The sequence below is a fragment of the Elephantulus edwardii genome, unplaced genomic scaffold (assembly GCF_000299155.1).
Source record: "Elephantulus edwardii isolate Elephantulus edwardi_28Jun2011 unplaced genomic scaffold, EleEdw1.0 scaffold00200, whole genome shotgun sequence".
Classification (NCBI taxonomy): Eukaryota; Metazoa; Chordata; class Mammalia; order Macroscelidea; family Macroscelididae; genus Elephantulus; species Elephantulus edwardii.
The window spans coordinates 5,227,399-5,248,751 of NW_006399950.1; the positions used below are offsets into that span (position 1 = coordinate 5,227,399).

The window sequence follows — 21,353 nt, forward strand, 5'->3', positions numbered from 1 at the left end:
GCTCACCCTAGTCTTTACAGTGACATCCTTCCTATTTACCACTTTGGAGAGGTCATAAATAACAGATTTTCCCAACACAACATTTTTTTTTTAATTTCCTGGCTACTGTTACCATGGGTGTTGATTGTGGACTGAAGTAAAATTAAATTGTTAACAACTTCAGTATTTTCTCCATCTGTTAAGATATTACCTATTTTTCTAGTCATGAGGACTTTTTGTCTTGATGTTAAGATGTAATCCATATTGAAGTTAGCTTGGTTTTTTAAATTTTCTGCAGCAAGTATTTCAAGTCCTCTTCACTTTGAGCAAATAAATCTGTGTCGTCTCCATAACTCAGGTTGTTAAGGAGTCTGCCTCCCACCTTAAAGTCCTGGTGTTTTTAATTTAATCCAGCTTCTCAGATGATTTTCTCAGTATACACTCAGAATAGGTATGGAGAAAGGATAAAACCTTGATGCACACTGTTCTTGATCTTAAATCATTCAGTGTTCCCTTGTTTTGTTCGCACAAATGCTTCTAAGTCTAGGTATTTGTAAGAGCACAGTTAAATATTCTGGAATTCTTATTTTTCCTCAATGTTATCCACAACTTGTTATGATACATATAGGAAAATGTCTCTGCATGGTCAATAAAACACAAATAAACATCTTTCCCATATTCTCTGCCTTCTGTCAATGTCCTACTAAATTCTACTATTACTTTTTACTCTTTCTGTATTATTCAAGAAATTTCTGACGTTTTATTCCATATAGGTTCTCCTAATATTTTCACATATCGATATTTACTTAATACAAGAATGATGAAAGTTAAACAACTGTGCAGGTCTTTCTCTCACAGGATCAGTAGGAGTCATCTACTACTCAACAGCACTTAATAACAATAATATCAAACTTTAGAAGATATTACTCTTATTTATGTACTTTGTTCTGGGATTATTTTCCATATATGTTTAAGGAATAGTATTAGCTTTTCATATAGTTTAGTACTGACAGTAATTTATTGATTTGGGTTTTGTTGGTCTAAAAAAAAATTCTTTTCCCCCTCTTGTGGGGAGTAGTATGCTTTTATGCAATTCTTGATTGCTGTATTTTTTCATCCTTTTGAAATAAATGTTTAATTACTTTGTGGATTTTATATATTTTTATTATATTATCAATTGTGGCATTTATTGTTAGCCTTTATTTTATTATTTTTTTGAATTATTTTTTAAATACTAACACAGTTGGAACTCTGGTGGGACAGAGACTGAAGTGCCTCACTGATAACTGAAAAGCCAGTCATTCAAATTCCTCGGACTCTTCCCAGCTGCTCTGTGGGAAGAAGCCTTGCCAACCGCTTTTATAAAGCTTCAAAGGTTGGGAAGTCTCTGGGCAGTTCTGCTCCATCATTTAGGCTTGCTATAGGTCAGAATTTACTTCAGAGCATTTGCTTTACATCTACGCAAAGAAAAATGTAGAAGACAGACAGAGTTATCATGCTGGAAAAAAGAAAACATAAAGACAAATACAATAGTTTGAGAAAGAAATTTAAAAAAGATAAATTACTATATATAGGATTAATCAGAAAAGAAAGAAAGGTCTCTTAGGGGAATAAACTAAACAAAACACAATTTAAAAATGCAACAGAAAGTCTCAGAAATAAACAGGAGAAAATTCCCAGAGAAGACACCAAAAGAGGCTATAAAATGCAAATTAGACAAACAAAACTTAACATCACTGCTGTTAGTTGATTCTCATTGACAGTCACATGCCCCAGGGTTGTAGCCTTGGACAGACTCCTCGTTCTTTTGTGAAGTGGCTCATTCATTTGTACAACAATAAAAAGAACAAAAAGATACATAAAATAAAGAAGAAAATCCTAACAATTTAGTAAGAGGAGTTTCAGAAATAAATGGAGAAAATGATTAAATAAATTACTGGAGACAAAATTACTGCTGCGTTAAAGAGTACACATTTCTAAGATGTCCTTGATCACCGTGATGGTATTGTTTGTTGTTAACAGATAATGATCCATTATCCCGGGATTGTGAAATATTAGGAGAAAATTGGACCCAAAACAGATACAAAACACTGCATTGGAACCAAGGAAGGAAAGAACTGTTTTAAAAGGAATATATGATTAGGTATCATTTGCATCACAACAGTTCAGAATAGAGGTGCACAGTAACGTGGGCTGTGTGGGAGGAGGGAGGAAATTGTGCAACAATACATGAATATTTTTCTTAAGTGAACTGGTGGTATAGGGAAGAAAATGTGCAACAAAGAATAAATGAAAAATGCAAGATTTCTGAACACTTTCATTGGAATCACAGTGGGAAAAAAAACCAAAACCAGGCACAAAACAACAACATTCAGGTGCAAAAGAACAACAGGAGAAAATAGGAAAAAAGGAAGAAATATATTAAAAAAAGAGCAGACCAGGAACCAAAGGAATGGCAGCTTTCAAAACATGGTAAAGTCTTCAAATTTCTGAAGGATAATGGTTTTCTGGATAGAATTCTTCTTCCAATTTGACCATCCAACACAACTAAATAGGTACTTACAATCAAAAAGTAACCAAAAAAATTTGCCACTCTTACAGTTCTTTCTAAAATCTGTCTGAAGATAGAATCTCAGAATATAAAGGAATATTTCAAGAAAGAGAAATGTTGGAGAGTCAAACTATGTGTCTCCAACACACAAGGACAGGCTGATACGGCGGGGGGTGGGGGGGGGATTTGGGAAATTGGAACACATTTCAGGACTAATTAACATAGTTTCCATAGATAACCAAGTACGCATTGAAAACAGTGTTTGTTGGAGCTCCCCGATTAAAACAAGCTTGGAATCCAGAGTGGCACCCACTTCTGTAATAGCTTGCCTCTGGAAACCTTATGAACCTGGAGAAACGACGAAAGTTATACAGGAGGTGTCCAGGACTCTCGTTCATAGGGCCACTATGAGTTGCCTACAACTCGATGGCACTTAACAACAACATTAGAGAAAGTAAGCTCTAGGCTGCTGAGGTGCAGAGTTTGAACCCACCAGCTTTCAGAGGAGAAAAATGTGGCGGTCAGCTTCCAAAAAGATTGTTGTTGTTTGCTGCCACCTGAGTGGGTGACTCATAGCAATCTATGAGAATGAAACGTAGCCTCTTCCAGCACTTGCTGTTTGTGGCCACTGCCCAAGTCATTGCTGATCACTGTATATTTCACCACTGAGTGTCTTCTGAAAGTAGAATGCAATAAAGAAGAACATTCTACTTTACAATGACAACCTTTTCCAAGATCTGTCCATCCTAGAAGTAGTAGTCAGAAAAATCCTGTGTTGTGTTGCATTGGCCAAATCTGCTATATATACTATTTTAAGATGTCATAAAGCAAAGACAACGCTTTGAGGAAAGAGGTTTACCTGACTGAAGAGCGGCCATTTCCCATCCGCTCATATGCTTGCAAAACTGTACAATGAGTATAGACCAAAGAAGGATTGATGCATCTGAATTATGGTATTGGTGAAAAATATTAAATATGCCATGTACTGCCCCAAGAATGAACAAACCAGTGTTGAAAGAAGTATACCCAGAATGCTCCTCACGATCCGTCCTCATGGACTGTGAAGCTGACATCTTAGCAACCCTGTGGGTAGTTCTACCCTGTCCTACAGGGTCGTTATGAGTTGCAGTCAAACAAACAGCAATAGTACTAATGTTCTGGAATAAGCAATACTGTTGTTGTTATGTGCCATTGAGTCACTTGTGACTCATAACAACCCTATGTACAAGACCCCTGACACCTGCTCTATCCTGTGTCAACCTTATTGTTTCTGACACAGCAACCCTCATTACCCGTCACTGAATCAATCCATCTCATTGATGGTCTCCCTTTCTTTTTGCTGTCTGTCCAGATTTCCAAGCATGATGTCCCTCTCCAAGAACCGGTTCATCCTTGCAAAATGTCCAAAGTATGTCAGACAAAGCCTCCTAATCCTTGCCTCCAAGGAACAGCCTGATTTCACCCTCTCTAGGATGAACCTCTTTGGTCTCCTGGAAATCCATTATATTCAACACTCTTCTCCATGACCTCAACTCAAAGGCATCAATTCTCTTTCTATCATCCCTAGTCTAGCTTTCTGGCGCATCCGAAGCAATTGCGAAGGCTATGGCCTGGATAAAATGCACCTTAGTCTCCAGACAGACCTTGTTGCCCTTCAGTACTCTAGAGAGGTCCCTGACAGCAGACTTTCCCATTGTAATTCCTCCTTTGATTTCCTGGCTGCTGGTACCAAGAGTGTTGATTGTGGAGCCAAGCAAACTAAAGCTGTTAACAATCTCATTCTCTTCACCATCTATCATGATGCTGACAGTTGGCCTACTGATGAGAATCTTTGTTTTCTTGATGTTGAGCTTCAAACCATATTGAAGGCTGCAAACCTTGACCTTGTGCAACAAGTGCCTCAGGTATTCCTCAGCTGCAGCAGTGTTGTGTCATCTGCATAATGCAGGTCATTGAGGAATCCTTCTCTGATCCTGATGCCGCATTTCTCCTCAGAGAGGAGATCATCCTGCAGATGATCTATTCTGCATAAAGATTGAAGAGGTATGGAGATAGGACACATCCCTGGTGGACACCCTTTCCGATTTTGAACTACGCAGTGTTTCCTTGCTCTGTTCTCACGACTGCCTCTTGGTCCAAGTATAGGTTTCTCATTAGCATGATCAAGCGTTCTGGGATTCCCATTCTTCTCAGAGTCAGCCACAGTTTGTTCTGATCCACACAGTCAAATGCCTTTGCATAGTCAATGAAACACGAATATCTTTAATCTCCGTTGTTAGCAAAGTAAAAATGAAATAAATTATCAGTCTTCATTTAATTTGCCTTCTCAGACATACACATTTGCATAAGTCTAGGATGTTTTAGATCCTCTTAGGCAAGTGTAATATTATCTGCTTAAACATGTGTTTATACTGATTAAAGTCTGCATGCAAAACTCGTTATTATTTCACCACAGGCAGACTATAATTTAATTCCAATATGCAAAGTAATTATGGTCAATATAATCCAGTTTATTACAGGTAACATTGCCTGCTTATCTTCTACATCAAGTTTAAGATAAATATGAAAAGACTGTAATTAGACCATTTTATTGTTTTAAGTTATAAATAAATAGATAGATAATCATCCTAGAGAAAGCAATTATCTAAAAGTTGAGATGTTAATGTGGGAAAAAAATTAAAAAAAAACAAAAAAACCTCAACCTTTCTAAACACCAATGTGAAGTTATACTGAATATTATCCAAGCAAGTTATAATGTCCATTGTAAATATATATTTTCATTAAAAATATTCAAAGCAGGCCCACATCCATTTAAAAAGAATGTGCACTATAAGTTGCACTTAATGAAATACATGAATTCTACCCACCCTTCACTTACAGCGTATCTCGTTATCCAGCATTTCACAGTTATAACTCTAGTGTAAAATCGACTAGAGAGCTGTCTCATGGATAAAAGATACACATCTGGCAGTAACAAAAGGGAACTCTGGATGGATGTGTAGTTCCTAGGGAGCTGCACTGCTACCCCAAAGAGCGCACTTCTCTGGTGCAACTTCTTTGAGAAAAATGGATCATCTTCTCCCTTGAGATTTACAGACTTGAAAACCTGCCGGAGGATCGGTTAGGAGGTAATCCGAACAGTGTTTGAGAGCAGTCTAAACTGCTGAGGTGTGAGGGGGAAGTAAAGCTGCTGAGATGGCCAAGGCTGCGTGTCAGCTTGCCTGAGTCAAGAGTCCCAGTCGTTTGCTAGTTAGATGTGGTAAAAATGCAGCAATAGCAATTATATAAGGAGGTAACTTGACAGTTATGTAATGATGAACTTGGTGCTTGGACAATGACACAATATCCTTCATTTTGTGATCTGACACGTTCGTTTTCCATTTTTGCGTAATATCAATTCTCATTTAGCAGCCTGACTTTTAACATATAACAATCCTGAGAAGGAGTGGGTATACTCAGTTTCAGAAGTGTTTGACTATAAATTTATAACTTCATATTTATTTTTCTACAGTTTGAAAGCATTCAGTATGTAAATTATCTAACTAATAACTTTCTTCTGGACTCTATAAATAATCCTCAAATACAGACTATCTCATTATCCATTGTTTCCTCTTTTGAACAATATTTCCTCTTTTTAACAATAATATAAAATCTACTGCCCAAAGACCTTGCATAGATTACCAGTAGATAATCATTTTGAGAACGTGGTGGTATTTTGATGGTGTCTGAGGTTGCTTCTCAGACATAGCAACCTGTGCAGCACAGAGCAGAACCCTGCCTGGCCGGGCATTCTGCCCACAGCCCTTCCAGTCATGATCACACGTTGCAGCCACTGGGTAAATCCATCTTATTGAAGGTCTTCTTGGTTTTCATCATCCTCTACATTACCAAGAAGAATGTCCTTTCTTGATTGCATTGGTCCTTCCAGGTAACATGTCTGAAATGCAGAAAGTGTTGCCATCTTCACAGTAAGGGGCATTACGGCCACATTCCTTCTAGGATAGCAGTATTGGAGGACATGGGTGTTCACTGGTCAGAGCAGAAAGTGATTTATTCTGAACGTTTATAATGAAGGCATAAGATAACATGAAAAAATAAGTCAGAGGGAAAGATTCGTGCTCCATTTCATGCATCAGATAATTTACCCTCACGTCTCATTTCTATTTCAAGTTTGAAAACAGTTGCTATTTTCTCCCTTGCATCTAAAGGTCTTTACTTTGTAGTAACATACACTATTCCTAAAACAGGGCACTGAGTATGACTAACTTCTGGGGTAGTTTAGAGTTGGAGTATTTCAGGAACAGAACAGATTAATTCTCTCATTGTCAGCGTAGATAATGGGAACATTTCTGAATTTCCATTTGTAACCATTTATGCAAGACATAAAAGTAAAATTAAAATATGTAGATAAAATAAAGAGGAAGAGACTTATAGCTAAACTAAACTAAACTAAAAAGACCCAGTATTAATGCATTATAAATAGATCTCTTATGATTGCTCAGGCTATCTTTTAAAAATTGTGATTAAAGTAAAAATTTCCTGTACAAAAGAAAAGTACTGTTGCTTTGGATTTTTTCTTTGGTTTTCGTGAAAAATGACACACATATGCAGTAGGTGCTCTTGACTTGATTGAGACTCTGGGCCATGTCAAGGACAACAGAAGAGAACATGTTTGAGAAGGCTAACAGATTAGCAGGCATTTATTTGGAGGCTAAGGGGAGTCAAACTTCCAACCTTTCAGTTGGCAGCAGCAAACATTAGCAGTTTGTACTGCTCAGGGCAGGGAAAGAATACACGCACAGTGGCTGGTACCAGTTAATGAGTGAAGGGTGTTAGATGCACAGGTGAGCTTTCTGTGTGATAGCATTTATGGGATACTTATAGTGCCACAGAACCATAATAGTGGTTGCTCCTAGGATAGAATGGGGACTGGGATTAATTAAGAAGGAGTGCAATCAAGTATTCTACTTCTAGGGCAACGGTGGTAATGTGCAATATCTTGGTATGGGTTTAGGTTGTGCAAGTAAAGACATTTGAATTTAGGATCTGTAGATTGAAGATTTATGCATTTCATTACACATAAATTTTACCTCAAATGAAAAACAAATTGTGACTTATATAGAGGAAAGTGTACTAATATCTTCAAGTTATTATATTTTTACAGCCTCTAGACTTGATGCAATGTCATGTGAAATTGCCTTGTGCATTTATTGTTACATAAATTTATTTGATGCTAAAAAGAACGGGAAATAAACAAAAAGTAAAACCAAGTTCTCCACTTAGTAACACAGAAAACTTTGAGAGCGGCACCAGCAGACTGTGCCTCAGTTTCCCCATGTGTAAAGTGTAGAATTGTTGTCTGCAACAAAACGTTTCTCTAGACATCAGTGAGATGCTGTAAAGCACTTCTTAGGAAACCTGACAGGATCTTCTCTGAAGGGCAGGTGCTTACTAATGATGATGTGGTAACGCATGCCCTCTACATAAACCCTTCCTCCCCATTGATTCTGTGTGTAAACCTGTCTTTAGCTTTTTGTAATAATTGTCTTATACCATAGTTGTCCTTTTGTGGTCGCCTTATCTTATTTAGCATAATTTGTTCTAAATTCATCTGTGTTGTGCCGTCGTTCCTGAATTCCTACTAGAAAAGGACTGAGAGAGTGGATGTTAATAAAAGGATGGCAGAGTAGACGCAGTAAATAACATATTGGACCTGGTAATGAATTGCTGTTGTTGTTGGGTACCATTGACTCAGAACCAACTCATAGCTGACCCTCCAGTGGATTTTCTCAGACAGTAAATCACGTGGGAGGAGATGGCCCATCCTTCTCCCATGGAACAGCTGGTGGATTTGAACCGCTTACATTTGGAATTGCAGTGCAGCTTCTTACCACTAATAATTAATTACATGAATTAATTAATTGGAAGCAGGCATGGCATCCACTTCCCCCCAAAAAAAATAAATAAACAAACACACTTGCCTCTGGAAACTCTATGGACTTGGAGAAAAGATGAAAGTTTTGTGTTCAAGACTTTCATTCACAGGGTCACAGTGGATCGTCTATGACTCGACTTAACAACAACAACACATTAATTAATGTTATAAAACAAAATATCTATGCATTATATGCAAAATCAATATGATTTGCAAATGCTCAAATAAAAATATAAATTAACAAAAAAAATTTAAAAATGCTTCCAGATCTCATGCTAGTTAGTAATAGAGCCAGGTGATCTGATTCCAAAGCTGTGTGCTCATAACTGTTATGACGCATCATACATTAAAAAATAAAGCAGCTTAATCTATTTGGATATTTAATCCGAATGGCATCTGCTGTCTCTCACCGAGGAACGCTGTTGTTGCTGTTGTTGCTGTTGTTGGGTTCCAGAGCGTGGAGTCTGAGTCACAGCAATCTTGTGTCCAACAGATCCGCGCTTTGCCGAGTCCTGCACCATCCTCACAGTCCCCTCTTTGTCGGGCCCTTTGTCATAGTCATCGTGACAGGCCACTTCATTAAGCCTCTTCCTCTCCTTTTCTGACTTTCCACTTTTTGAAGCATGATGTCTCCTTCAAGCACTGGCCTCTCCTTACAACCCCCTCAAAGTGGAAGAGATTAAGCCTCACCACACTTGCTTCTAAAGAGTGCTCCAGCTGTGCGTCTTTCAGCAAAGACTTTTTTTTTTGTTGTTCTTTGACAGACCATGGTCATCTATTCAATGCTCTTCACCAACACCACAATTCAAAGCCTTCAGTCATTCTTACTATCCATTTTCCAATCTTCACAAACTTATGAAGCAATTGAAAATATCACAGTTTGAGTCAAATACAGTTTAATAGGGAAAGATATCTTTACACTGACAATAGAGATCTTCAGCGCTTTAAAGAGGTGCACACAGTATATTCATAGGGTTATACTGAAGGCTGATTATTTCAGAAGTGGGTTGCCAGTCCTGCTTATTAGTCTAGAAGCTCCACTAAAACTTGTATATCATGAGTGGCCCTGATGGTATTTGGAATACCAGAGTCTTCCCTTCCAATATCATAGCCATAGGTAAGTCAACACAGTAAAGCAAATTGGCAGACAAGAGCAAAATATAAACTGTATAGTCTTCAATGTGGATAGAAGCTCAACATCAAGAAAACAAAGATTCTCACCACTGGGCCAACTGGCAGCATCATGATAGATGGTGAAAAGACTGAGATTGCTAACAACTAAAGCTTGTTTGGCTCCCCAGTCAACACATACTCTTGGCACCAACAGTCAGGAAATCAAAAGATGAATTGTATTAGGAAAATCTGCTGTCAAGGACCTCGCTAGAGCAACAGTGTCAGTCTGGAGACTAAGGTTCATGTAATCCATGCCATGATCTTCACAATTACCTGCTACCCATCAGTGAGGTAGACAATGACTAAGGTTGATAGAAGAAGAGTTGTGGTGCTGGAGATGAGTGTAGAACATACCCTGGACTGGCAGGAGAACAAACAGTTCTGTTCTAGAGAAGGTGAAGCTGAGCTGCTGCTTGGAGGATAGAATTTTGAAGCTCCATCTCACGTAATTTGGGCACATAGCCAGAAGGTACCAGTCCTTAGAGATAGATATCCTGGTTGGAATGGTGAAGGAACAGCGCCAAAGAGGAAGACCCCAAGTGAGATGCATTGACTCACTGATGGGTAATGGGTTCAGCTATATCGGAGATGGTAAGATTGGCTCCTTATCGGACAGGATTCGGAGCTTTTGTACATAGGGTCACTCCGAGTTGCAGGTGACTCGATGACACGTAACAGCAGCAACAATCACAAACAAACATGATTCTATAAGAAAAGGAAAAAGAAAAAGCAAAAGCTGTCTGGTCTGGTACAATGTGTCTGCCAGCAGAAGATTGTCACTCGGGTGTTCAGTCAAATTAAAGTTTCTGCTCTCTGAGTGCTGATCAAACCCCAGAATCATGGAGAAAGGATGTTATTTTAAGGACTGCGGTGCAGCTGATTGAAGCGATGCTATTTTTAATTGTATATTTCTGAACGTTGGACAGTGAACAAAGATTTCGGAAGAAGAATGGATGGCTTTGAATTGTGGTGTGGAAGAGTATTGACTATTCCATTAACTGCCAAAAGAACATATTTGTTTTGGAGGAACTGCAACCAGGGTGTTCCTTAGAGGCAAGGATGATGAAATTTCACCTCATATATTTTAGGCATGCTGTAAACAAGGACTAGTCTTTAGAAAAAGACATCATGATGGGAAACATAGAGGATGAGAGAAAAGAGGAAGATCTTCCACATACATATTGTAGCAGTCACTGTGACAATGGCCTTGAGTATATCAGAGATGGATGGTGGGAATGGCACAGGATAGGACAAGATTCAGATCTGCTGTTCATTGGGTCACTATAGGCCATGGTTAACTCATTGGCAATTAACAACCACAATCGTCGATTTTCCATATGCAATACATGCTTTGGTTTCTTGACTGCTGCTTCTGTGGGTGTTTCTTGTGTATCCAAGTAAAAGGAGATCATTGACAATTTCATTTTTTTCTCCATCTGTCATGAGGTTGCCTGTTGATTCAGTGGTAAGGATTCTTCTTATTATTATGAAATGACTGTATTTCTATGGAGACCAAAAAGACATGGATATTGTTAGATGTTAATCAATAAGTGTTCTGTTTGTGTTCCCATTTTTACTTGCACCGATTCTGAAATTCCAGTCTCAAGAGTTCGCTCAGCATTGTTTGCACATTGGGGAAAAAAATACTCTCACCATTTTATTGTTTAACTATCCATCTTTTCACCCTGAAAATTGCTGCTACTAATTTTTTAAGCTGAATATATTTTGTATTAAGATGTTGAAAGCATTTTTCCGTTGAAGACTATGTTGTGGAATTGAATATTTTAAGATTGATCTTAGCAATACTGAGAGACTTCTCCAACACTTTCAAAACCTACTACATGACAGATATTCCAATATGCCTTGTCATTTCTCTAAAATAGTACTTTTGATTTACTCAATAAAGCTTGGTTTCCTGATAAACCGAGGCTTGACACCTGAGACCCTTTAAAACTGCCTTTTAAGTCCAGAAAGCTTCCAATTACATATTTGTCTTATGTATTTCTCTGGGTAAATGTAGAATCATATTAGTGAATACTCTCATTCAGCAAGAGAAAATGGATAGGCCACTGGTATGCTGGTATAATAAAGACTTCTATCACGAAGAATAAACAACTAAATGAGCAGCAATAAACTTAATTTGCACATTAGATATGCTTTTCCAAGTTCCGACATTTCAGTTGAAAATAATGCTGAAGCAATGAGGCCTATAATTGAACATCCAAAACTTCTCCAGTGGGGAAACCAAAACAAATGTTGCCTGCAAACAAGATCATTTTTATAGCCTGCTGTTACTCTGCTTTTTAATAATTTTCCAAACGCCAGATCAAATAATTTCTCCTTTTATGTGATTTTCATATACCTCTTAGTGTATGTACACATTGTCATTTTAACCTAAGTCCTCCAGATGAAGACAGTTAAGCGCTCTCTCTCTCTCTCTCTCTCCCTCCCTCTCTCCCTCTCCCTCTCTCTCTTTCTCTCTAGGTTCTATCTCATGTCTGCATCTGTGGAACATGTCCTCAGATTGCACTGGGCATCTTTGAGGCTCTAGCAAGCCTGCTGCTAATTGCACTTGCAATGTTGGAATGGAAAATTGCCTTCTCCTGCCACATTAGTGAAATAGAAATTTCAGACACACAGTGCAGATAATTTCAGAATCCTCTTAACACAGATAAGCCATATCAGCTGGAAAATATCTAACTCTTGTAACTATTATCTTTTAACATGTTATCTAACAACAACGTTTCTTGCGTGACTGAAGCTGATAAGCAAATTCAAAGAGAGATGATTGTTTTATCTCCTTTCCAGAAATTTCTCATTTGCTCCTATCACCCTATTATCATTAAGGTCACTACATGACAATCTTAACTTGAGGAACAAAATTATACTAGGTTCTGTTGCCACAAGGAGATGAGTATTATAAATCACACACATACACATACACACTCCACACATACCACACACCCCCCCCAATTTTCACAAATAACCTGCTCAAGAAAATCGTTGCACTATTGCAATTGTTTTTTCTAGATTAAGGCTTTAGATTGATAGATTGTAAAATATTTCTTTGATATTGATGCCTTCAGAATTCTTCCTTGCAAAGGAATTAGAGATTAACAGTCTGTTCATGAGGTCATGATAATAATAGACTGATTCTGGAACACTCTTTGCATGCAAACCACACGCTTCAATACGGATATCTGAAAATAGCAACTTTTCTAACGATACTTTTATTCACCTTCTGCACATATTTTGCATTTATGTAGTTACTTATTTGTGCATTTATGCAAAAACATAGAGGTGTCTTTGTATCTGTTTACACTTCAGAGAAACTGGTTAGTTTAAAAGATGAAAAAAAACCCCACCAAACCAACCAACCTTTAAAACAAGATGCAAATAATTCATTAAAAGATAAACAAACTTTCCCATATGTGTGATTTAGAAGGAAGGGGTCTCAGTGGTTGGACACATCACTGCTGACCTGGCACTGACTGAGCCCAGCACCCAGCCAAGGCCCTCCCCGTGAGCATCGCATGTAGATCTGCTTCCAAAACTAGGTGGCTGGGAATTGGAGTCAGAAGCTACTCATTAATAATAGGCAACAGGGTTAGTATTCTTCTATAGAGAGAGGAGAATAACTTGATAACCATGCCTGTTGGTAGCAGTCATATGAACACATGTGTTTTCAAACACTTGCCAGTCTTCCTTTGGGACAGTAATTGTCTTCATGAGGCTTTGGGATTTTCTCACCGTGGGCTGATGGAGGACCCTGCCTGCTGTTGTAGTTGCCATGGAGTCAATTCTGATCTGACTCATAAAACTGCCCTGTTGGGTTTTTGAGGACATAAATCTTCACAGAACCACACAGCCTGGTCTTTCTCATTGACCTTTCATTAGCAGCCCTACATTAACTTACACCACCACCAAGGCCCCACATAGCCCATCCTTGCGGCCAGAAACTTGTTCCCAACACATAGCAACTCTCCACAAACTGCCTGAGACTATCAGCTGCAACAGGAAGAAACCGCCCCTCTCTTCCACATGGAGCTGTTGGTGGATTCAAAATACCAGAGACGCGCGGTCTTCTGATCAACAGTGGACACAACCAGATCTTAACATCGAGAAAGGGCAAGGGTCTCAAAGTATGACATTTCCCTTTGCTACCTTTGAGGCCGGTCCTTGGAGAGGGACATCATGCTTGGGAGGGTGGAGGGACAGAGCAGGAGAGGAAGGCCCTCTATGAGGTGGATTAATTCAGTGACTGGGATAATTGGGATGGGAGTGTCAGAGACAGTGTGATTGGCACAGGACAGAGCGGAGTTTAGGGCTGTTGTATATAGGGTCGCTATGAGTCGCAGGCGACTCGATGGCACATAACAACGACAACAACAACCTTTGCTACCAAGTGTTCTTGTAAGCTTAGGGCCAAACGATTCCAGAGGTAGAGCAAGGAGTCAAGATGGGTTTTAGCTCCGCGACTAAGAGGTGAAAGATAAGAGTCTCACTCAGTCAATATTTATTGAACCTAAGCAAGTTCATGCTAGGAATTATTCTGGATTAGGAGTTTCCTGTTGATTAAAACAACCCAGATCATTGCCGCGTGTTGGCTTTGTTCCGAGGACAGCTAGCTAGAACAGAAACCATACCGTGGAATTAAAGTGAACAGTTTGTAAAGAGAACAAAGGCTACGGGAGAGCAGGAAATGCAGCAGGGTAAGGAGTTCTGTCAGGAGCACAGGGTCCAGCCTGGCAGCAACAACAAGGCGCCAGAGTACGACCAGCATAGACGGAGTAAACGGATAGACTCACAATTTGGAATGGTCAAACTGCATGCTCTAGTTTTAAGATCTTTAAACTAATATCAGTGCAAATGCCCCTACATATCACAGAGGGATACAGTGAGCACAAGAGATGCCAAGTCCCCAGCTTTGCTGTCTATCTTTCATCAGTCTCAGCTCAGAAATGCAATATGTTTACTGGAAGCCAGTTTACTGCTATCATTCCATTACCTCCCAGATGATAAAAATGTCTGTTTTCATAAAGCAGATTGAGCGGCTAATTAAGCCCAAATGATTACATTCGGCAATTGATGTTTTTCCCCCTTTTCTATTAAAAAAATAAATACATCCATAAAAAAGTAGTTCATTGCCACGCTTTTGCTGTTCTTTAAAATGGCCCAAGGCAAATCAACACCCACCTATAGCACTGAGAGTTATTTCTTAGAACTTGACTCGAGTGCATCACACTATGTTCATACTCATATGCAGAGCTTAGTAGAAGTTTGCTCTGTATAACTGGGGTGTCTGTGGGGAATTGTGAGGCTAACCAAAAGAGGACTGCTCTCTGCTAGTTCAAATCCACCAATGATTCCACAGGAGACACAAGTGCAATCTTCTTCCGGCTCATTTACTGTCTCTGAAAACCTATTAGCGGGTCAGCTATGACTATATTCTAACTCAACAGCTATGACTTTAACGTGTTCTGAGTCAAAATCTAACTAGGGTGGTGAACTTTTACTTCCTTGATACCATAGGTGCCATTGTTTTTAAGACAAAAGTGGTCTTAATAGTCCAAAAAACGTGCTCAAACTATGTTTCTTAACAGAATATTTCATTAGGTATTCATCAACATCTAGATACTGTAATAGATGAATGCTGTATGTTTAAAGAAGCATTTTTTATGCAAACAAGACTCCCATTCTATAAATTTCTTTTTCTGTGTGAAAATAACTGAGCATGAAATCATATGCAAAATACACCATTCCATTTTTTATGTACTAAAAGTCAAATTAATAAAAATAGTGATGATTATGACAGCTTATTTCTCTCTTTATATATGCCGTTGTTGTGTACTGTTGAGTCAGAACTGACCCATAGCTGACCCTCCAGTGGGTTTTCAGAGACAGGAAGTCACATGGGAGGAGATTGCCCATCTGTCTCCCACTGAGCAGCTGGTGGATTTGAACTGCATGCCTTTGGTATTGCATGCAGTACAGTTTCTTACCACTAGGCCACCGGAGCTCCCTTGTCATTTCATATCTATCTATCTAGCTACAAATTAACAATTAATGAACAAAATTTAACCAACATGAATATTGTACTGTGATCTTATAAAAACATCAATGGCATACCTAGGAAGAAATTTGTAAACTTTTCCATTTTTAAATGAATTGGTTAACTCTACATATTCAGGTATTACTATTATTATTGTTGTTGTTGTTATGCTATCAAATTGGATCTGAGTGGTACAAGAGGAGATTGCCCTTCCTTCTGCAGCAGAGGTTCTAGTGGATTTGAACTGCGCACCTCTGGGATTGCAGTGCAGCTTCTTGACACTAGGCCACCAGAGCTCCCTACCTCTACCTCATTATTGACAGAATCCCACCAGAAACATGAATCTGGTTATTAACACTTATGGAATGCAACACGAATACATTTTGCTGTGAAATATTACGTGCATGCACTGTGGTGCTGGATTGACACTGTGGTGGCGTTAATGAGAGGCTCAGAAGTGTCCAAAGTTAATCAAGTACAAGTGGAAAATACCTTTGACGATGAGGCTGCCCGTGCTCGCAGCAACACCAAACTGATTCGTGGCTGTGCAAGTGTACGGCCCCGCATCTGACCTGCTCACGTTGTGAATCTTGAGGCTGCCATCCTCCAGGAGAAACACTCTAAAAAGAAAACTCATGTTGAATTAAAAGCAGATCTCTTAAATATTATTCATTCAAAACAACTTATTTCATTAAAAAAATACACAAAGTCAGGGGTATTGTTTTGATAATATGAATTTACTAATTCCTTAATATTCTATTTCTAACATGAACAATATTTGAATCTACAGGTTAGAATCAGCAGCATTTGCTTTTTTCAGACAAATTCCTGATAATTACCATTCCATCCCTCGCATTCACCATTGCTATGCTCAATACACATTAAAAATCACTTGAATGTTTGATCCCACGATGCCCAATTGCTCGATGGACAAGAAGCTATTAATCGGAAGTTATTAACTATGCATTTTGAAAAGTCAGTTACTGATGAAAAGTGAACTTAATTTTGATGCAGAGCAGATCAATTATCACATTATTTGTTCTGTGGGTTTATTAACCTGGTCTTACTTCGTTCCTTCTGACACTAAAATCACACAGTTTTAACAGTGACCGTGCTCGCTGGTGCTAGTGAGTTCAAGAAAAGTCCTTGTGCTCTTACATCACATACTCTCAGGACTCAGAAAACTGGCAAGAGAAGACTAAAAGAATGCAGAATTAAGCCCGTAGAACACATGGAAGGAGGGCGGGTCAGCAAAGAAGAGGAAGACCCTCGACCAGGAGGATTGACGTGGTGGCTGCTGCAATGGGCTCTAGTGTGTTCAGAAATGTGAAGATGGCACAGATTCTTCAACAATAACAACAACAACAATATGCACTAATTTTACAGTGCAAAGAAAGGAAATTATTTTAGGAAGTTCAGATCTTGCCAAGATTTATTCCCATTAAGTTATCTCTGAAACTCCTTAATCAAAAGCTGATGCAAATTGTCAGGTGTCAATGAGTAGGCTCTGACTTGTGGTGATCTTATGTACAACAGACATTGCTGGCTGAATGTAAAGAGTCCCAGAAGAATGGATATCTCTGTTTTATTGACAATACAAAGGCATTTGGCTGTGTGGATCACAACAAATTGTGGCTAACATTGAAAAGAATGGAAATCCCAGAATACTTGATTATACTTGTGTGAAACCTATTCTTAGACCAGGAAGCAGTCGTATGAACAGACCAAGGGATACCATATGGTTCAAAATAAAAACTGGAGTGTGTCAGGGATGTGTCCTTCTCATACCTTTTCAATCTATATGCAGAACCGATCATTTGGGAGGCTGGGCTCTATGGTGAATGTAACATCAGGAGTCAAGGAAAACTCATCAATAACTTGTATTATATAGATGACACATCCTTGCTTACTGAAACTGAGGAGGATCTGAATGAAGCATTTGCTACAGAAGGTCAAGGACTTCAGTCTTCAATGTGCATTGAAGCTCAACATCAAGAAAACAAAGATTCTCACTATCGAGCCAATTGGAAGAATCATGATAGATGGAGAAGAGATTGAAGTTGTTAACAGTTTCCACTTGCTTGGCTTCACAATCAGCACTCTTGGCACCAACAGTCAGGAACTCAAAAGACAAGTTGCTTTGGGAAAATCTGCTGTCGGGAACCACTCCAGAGTGCTAAGGAGTATTGATGTCAGTCCAAACACTAAGATGTACCTGATCCAGGCCATGTTCTTCTGAATTACTTGCTATGCATCAGAGAGCTGGATAATGACTAAGGATGACAGAAGAAGAATCAGTGTCTTTGGGTTGTGATGCTGGAGAACAGTATTGAACATTCCATGAACCCCCAAGGGAACAAACAGGTCTGTCTTAAGGTGAAATCAGGTTGGTCCTTGGAGACGAGGATTCTAAGCTCTGTCTCACATACATTGGGCATGTTGCCAAGAGGGACTAGTCCAAGGGGAGAAAGACATCATGTTTGGAAGGGTGGAGGGACAGCGCGGGAGAGGAAGACCCTGTATAAGGTGGATCAGCCCAGTGACTGTGGCAATGAAGCAGGTGTGGCAGAGACAGTCAGATTGCCTCAGGATAAGGCAAGTTTCAGAACTATTGTTCATAGGATCGCTATGAGTCATAGTGACTTGACAGCACATAACAACAACAATATGCAACAGAGCAAAAGCTTGTCAGATAATGTGCTATACTCAGAATCTCTAATATCCTTGAGCCCAGTGTTGCGGTCATTGGGTCAATCATCTCTTTGAAGCTCCTCCTTTCCTCCTCTGACACTTCACATTTCCAGGCATGAGACTGACCCAGACGGACAACATGCCTAAAGTATGTGAGACAAGGTCTATTTGCCCCTTTGGAGAGCTCGGCCACTTCTTCCAGAACAAAATTGTTCTTTTCTATCATCCATGGCATACCCAATATTCTCCACCAACGCCACAATTCAAGGCATATTTTCCCCCCCAATCTCCAGTTTTTTTCTGGTATTCTGTGCTTTCAGGCAAGATCCAGCTGATATGAGCAATGATCGTCTTTTGTTCCATAGCCTGTTCTCAATCAGACTTGAATCTCCAGAAGTTCTCTATTGATGTAACACTCCAGCAATGTTTGGACAATCTTCAGCAGTTTTACTTGCATGTGATGTCAATGATACTAGTAGCAAACTTCTACATTCTACTGAAATGGGCACAATTATAGACCAATTCTAGTTAGATTTCTTAGTGTACAAGAAGGAACACATCTATTCACTTTATCAATTTCCATAGCCTTGTTTCTGCCAATGTCTTCAGTGCAACCTGCATGTCTTCCTTCAATAGTATCAGTTCTTGCAATAGTATCAGTTCTTGTTTATATGCTGCTTCCTGAAAAAGTTCCATGTCAACCAATTGTTTTTGGTACAGTGATTGTATATTCATTCCTTTCAGTTTCATTTGGTGCTTTCTGTATAATATATTCATTTTTCTTTAGAACCCTTTCATATAGCAACACAAGGCTTGAATTTCTCTTCAGGTCTTTCAACTTGATAAGTGACAAACTCTTGTCGTTTTCTAACTCCATGTCTTTGCATGCCATTATAATACTTTGCTTTGCTTTTTTAAGCTGCCCTTTGAAATCTTCTCTCCAGCTCTTTGCGCAACTCTGCCACTATGTGAAACACTCCAAGACTATTTTCTTTACAAAACCAACTTTATAAATTGTTTTAATAAGAGATAATGACTTGGAGATTAAAAATTTTCTTAATTTAAGCTCATATATTCTATACCTTAAAAATTTAATTAGCAAAATTTCAGAGTGAAGCTTTGAAAATATTAGTGGACAGCTAAGATTCTACCAGAAAAAGTAATAACAATATAACTTTCAATTATGGCAGTTTTAAAAGAGAGACAATAATTGGTAAGTATACTCTTATCTATTAATATAAAACTGACCATATTTTTACATTGCAAACATTTCTTTGTTGTTAATGCTGGTATAACACAGAATGTTGTCAGTATTTCTAATTACATAATAAGAAAAACAAAAAATATATCAGCCAAATAGAATTTGTATGACATTTATTTCTGATGTTATATTAATTACTAAAGACAGTTTCCATGTATGGTTGTCCTAAGGAGGAGTCTGTATATGTTTTCGAAGTGTTCCATGATTCAAAATCAGGTATTTGTTGGTTGGTTTTTAAGTCTCTCAGCATTTTCCCCAACAGGATCCATACAAGATCATATTTGTTGTCTTAAATCTCCAATTTATTAGCATCTAATTTACATTAACAAAATATTATGTCATCTCTGACACAACAGCAATGCCATTCTAGTGTGTAGCAAACATCCAGTCAAATGCGACTCCTTATCTGATTTCATTAGCACAGGTCAGTGTGAGAAACATCTGATATTTATTGTTTACCTGTAGCATTTAGAAATCACTAAGAATTTTCAGCCATATTAAAAAAATAAATGTCTGACTTATAAAATACATACATGATAAAAATAACATATCTCCAAATGCCTAAAGGCCAACAGACAAATTTATAAGTTACATGTCAATGTGTATATGTCATATAATTTTTCATTTTTCTCTCAGAAATAGTCATGTAAACAGGGGTCCAGTACTGTCAGGAGTTACTGTTATTAGGTGCTTCTAGTAACCCTATGCACAACAAAACAAGTGGCACGCGACCTTGTCTGACTCAAGGTTTCCTAAATGTTAATTGAACTAAATGAAAATTACTGAAGCTGATTATTTTCTAAATCATAACCAACGGGTATTTATCAACTTGATAAATCATTTAAGGTATGAGATGAGTAAACTAAGAGGAAGAAAAGTTAAAATCCATTTAAGACTAAATGCTCCTTTCTCTAAATACCAAGGAATGAATTACAAGATCATTCGTTTTCAGTCAAACAATAAGCAGGTCTGTAACATGAATTATAACAGTCCTCGATCTTTAGAAAAATGACTGTTAAAGATTAAACAGTCATTTGTGTACGGATACCATGCAGAAGGCGGGAAACACTAGGAAGGAAGAGAGAACAGAAAATGGAAGCACATCGCGAAAGAGGAAATTATATTGTGGGCAGTGGAAGAAACGTTATGAAACAAAATATGTATGTATTCTTGGTTGAGTGAAAACCAAATTTGCTGCATAATTTATTAGATTATTGACAACAAAAAGTTTTGCTTCTCTTAAGTACTCAAGCACTATCAGAGGCAAACACTTCACATTGTTGTTGGTTGCCGTCGAGTCTAGCACGACTCGAAGAGACTCTGTGAACCCCATATCTGTCAAAAGAATAAACAGATATGTATTGGAGAAGGTGCAGCCAGAGTGCTCCTGGGAGTAAAAAAGGAAAAAAGCTTCATCTCACATATTTTGGGCATGTTACTAGGAGAGGTTTTTCCTTGGAGCAGTACATCATATTTGGAAAGGTGAAGGGACGGTGGAGGAGAGGAAGACCCTCAACCAGATTGGACACAGTGACTGCAGCACTGGATTTGCGTGTGTGAGAGATTGTGTGGATGGCGCAGGACAGGACACGGTTCAGATCTGTTGTTTATCAGGTCACTATGAGTCATACTCAATTTGATTGTACCTAACAATGGTAATCTACTGGCTCCGATTCTGCTGGCAAACAAAAGGATCTCGGGAAAAGTTCTG

General features: G+C 38.5%; 1 protein-coding gene across 1 annotated transcript in view; it reads right to left on the reverse strand.

Moving 5' to 3' along the window:
* Positions 1–21,353, reverse strand: part of CNTN6 (contactin 6) — a 192,880-nt gene that overhangs the window by 34,447 nt on the left and 137,080 nt on the right. The window contains 1 exon segment of the mRNA XM_006897087.1: positions 16,183–16,310. Within this exon segment, the coding sequence (XP_006897149.1) occupies positions 16,183–16,310 (128 nt within the window).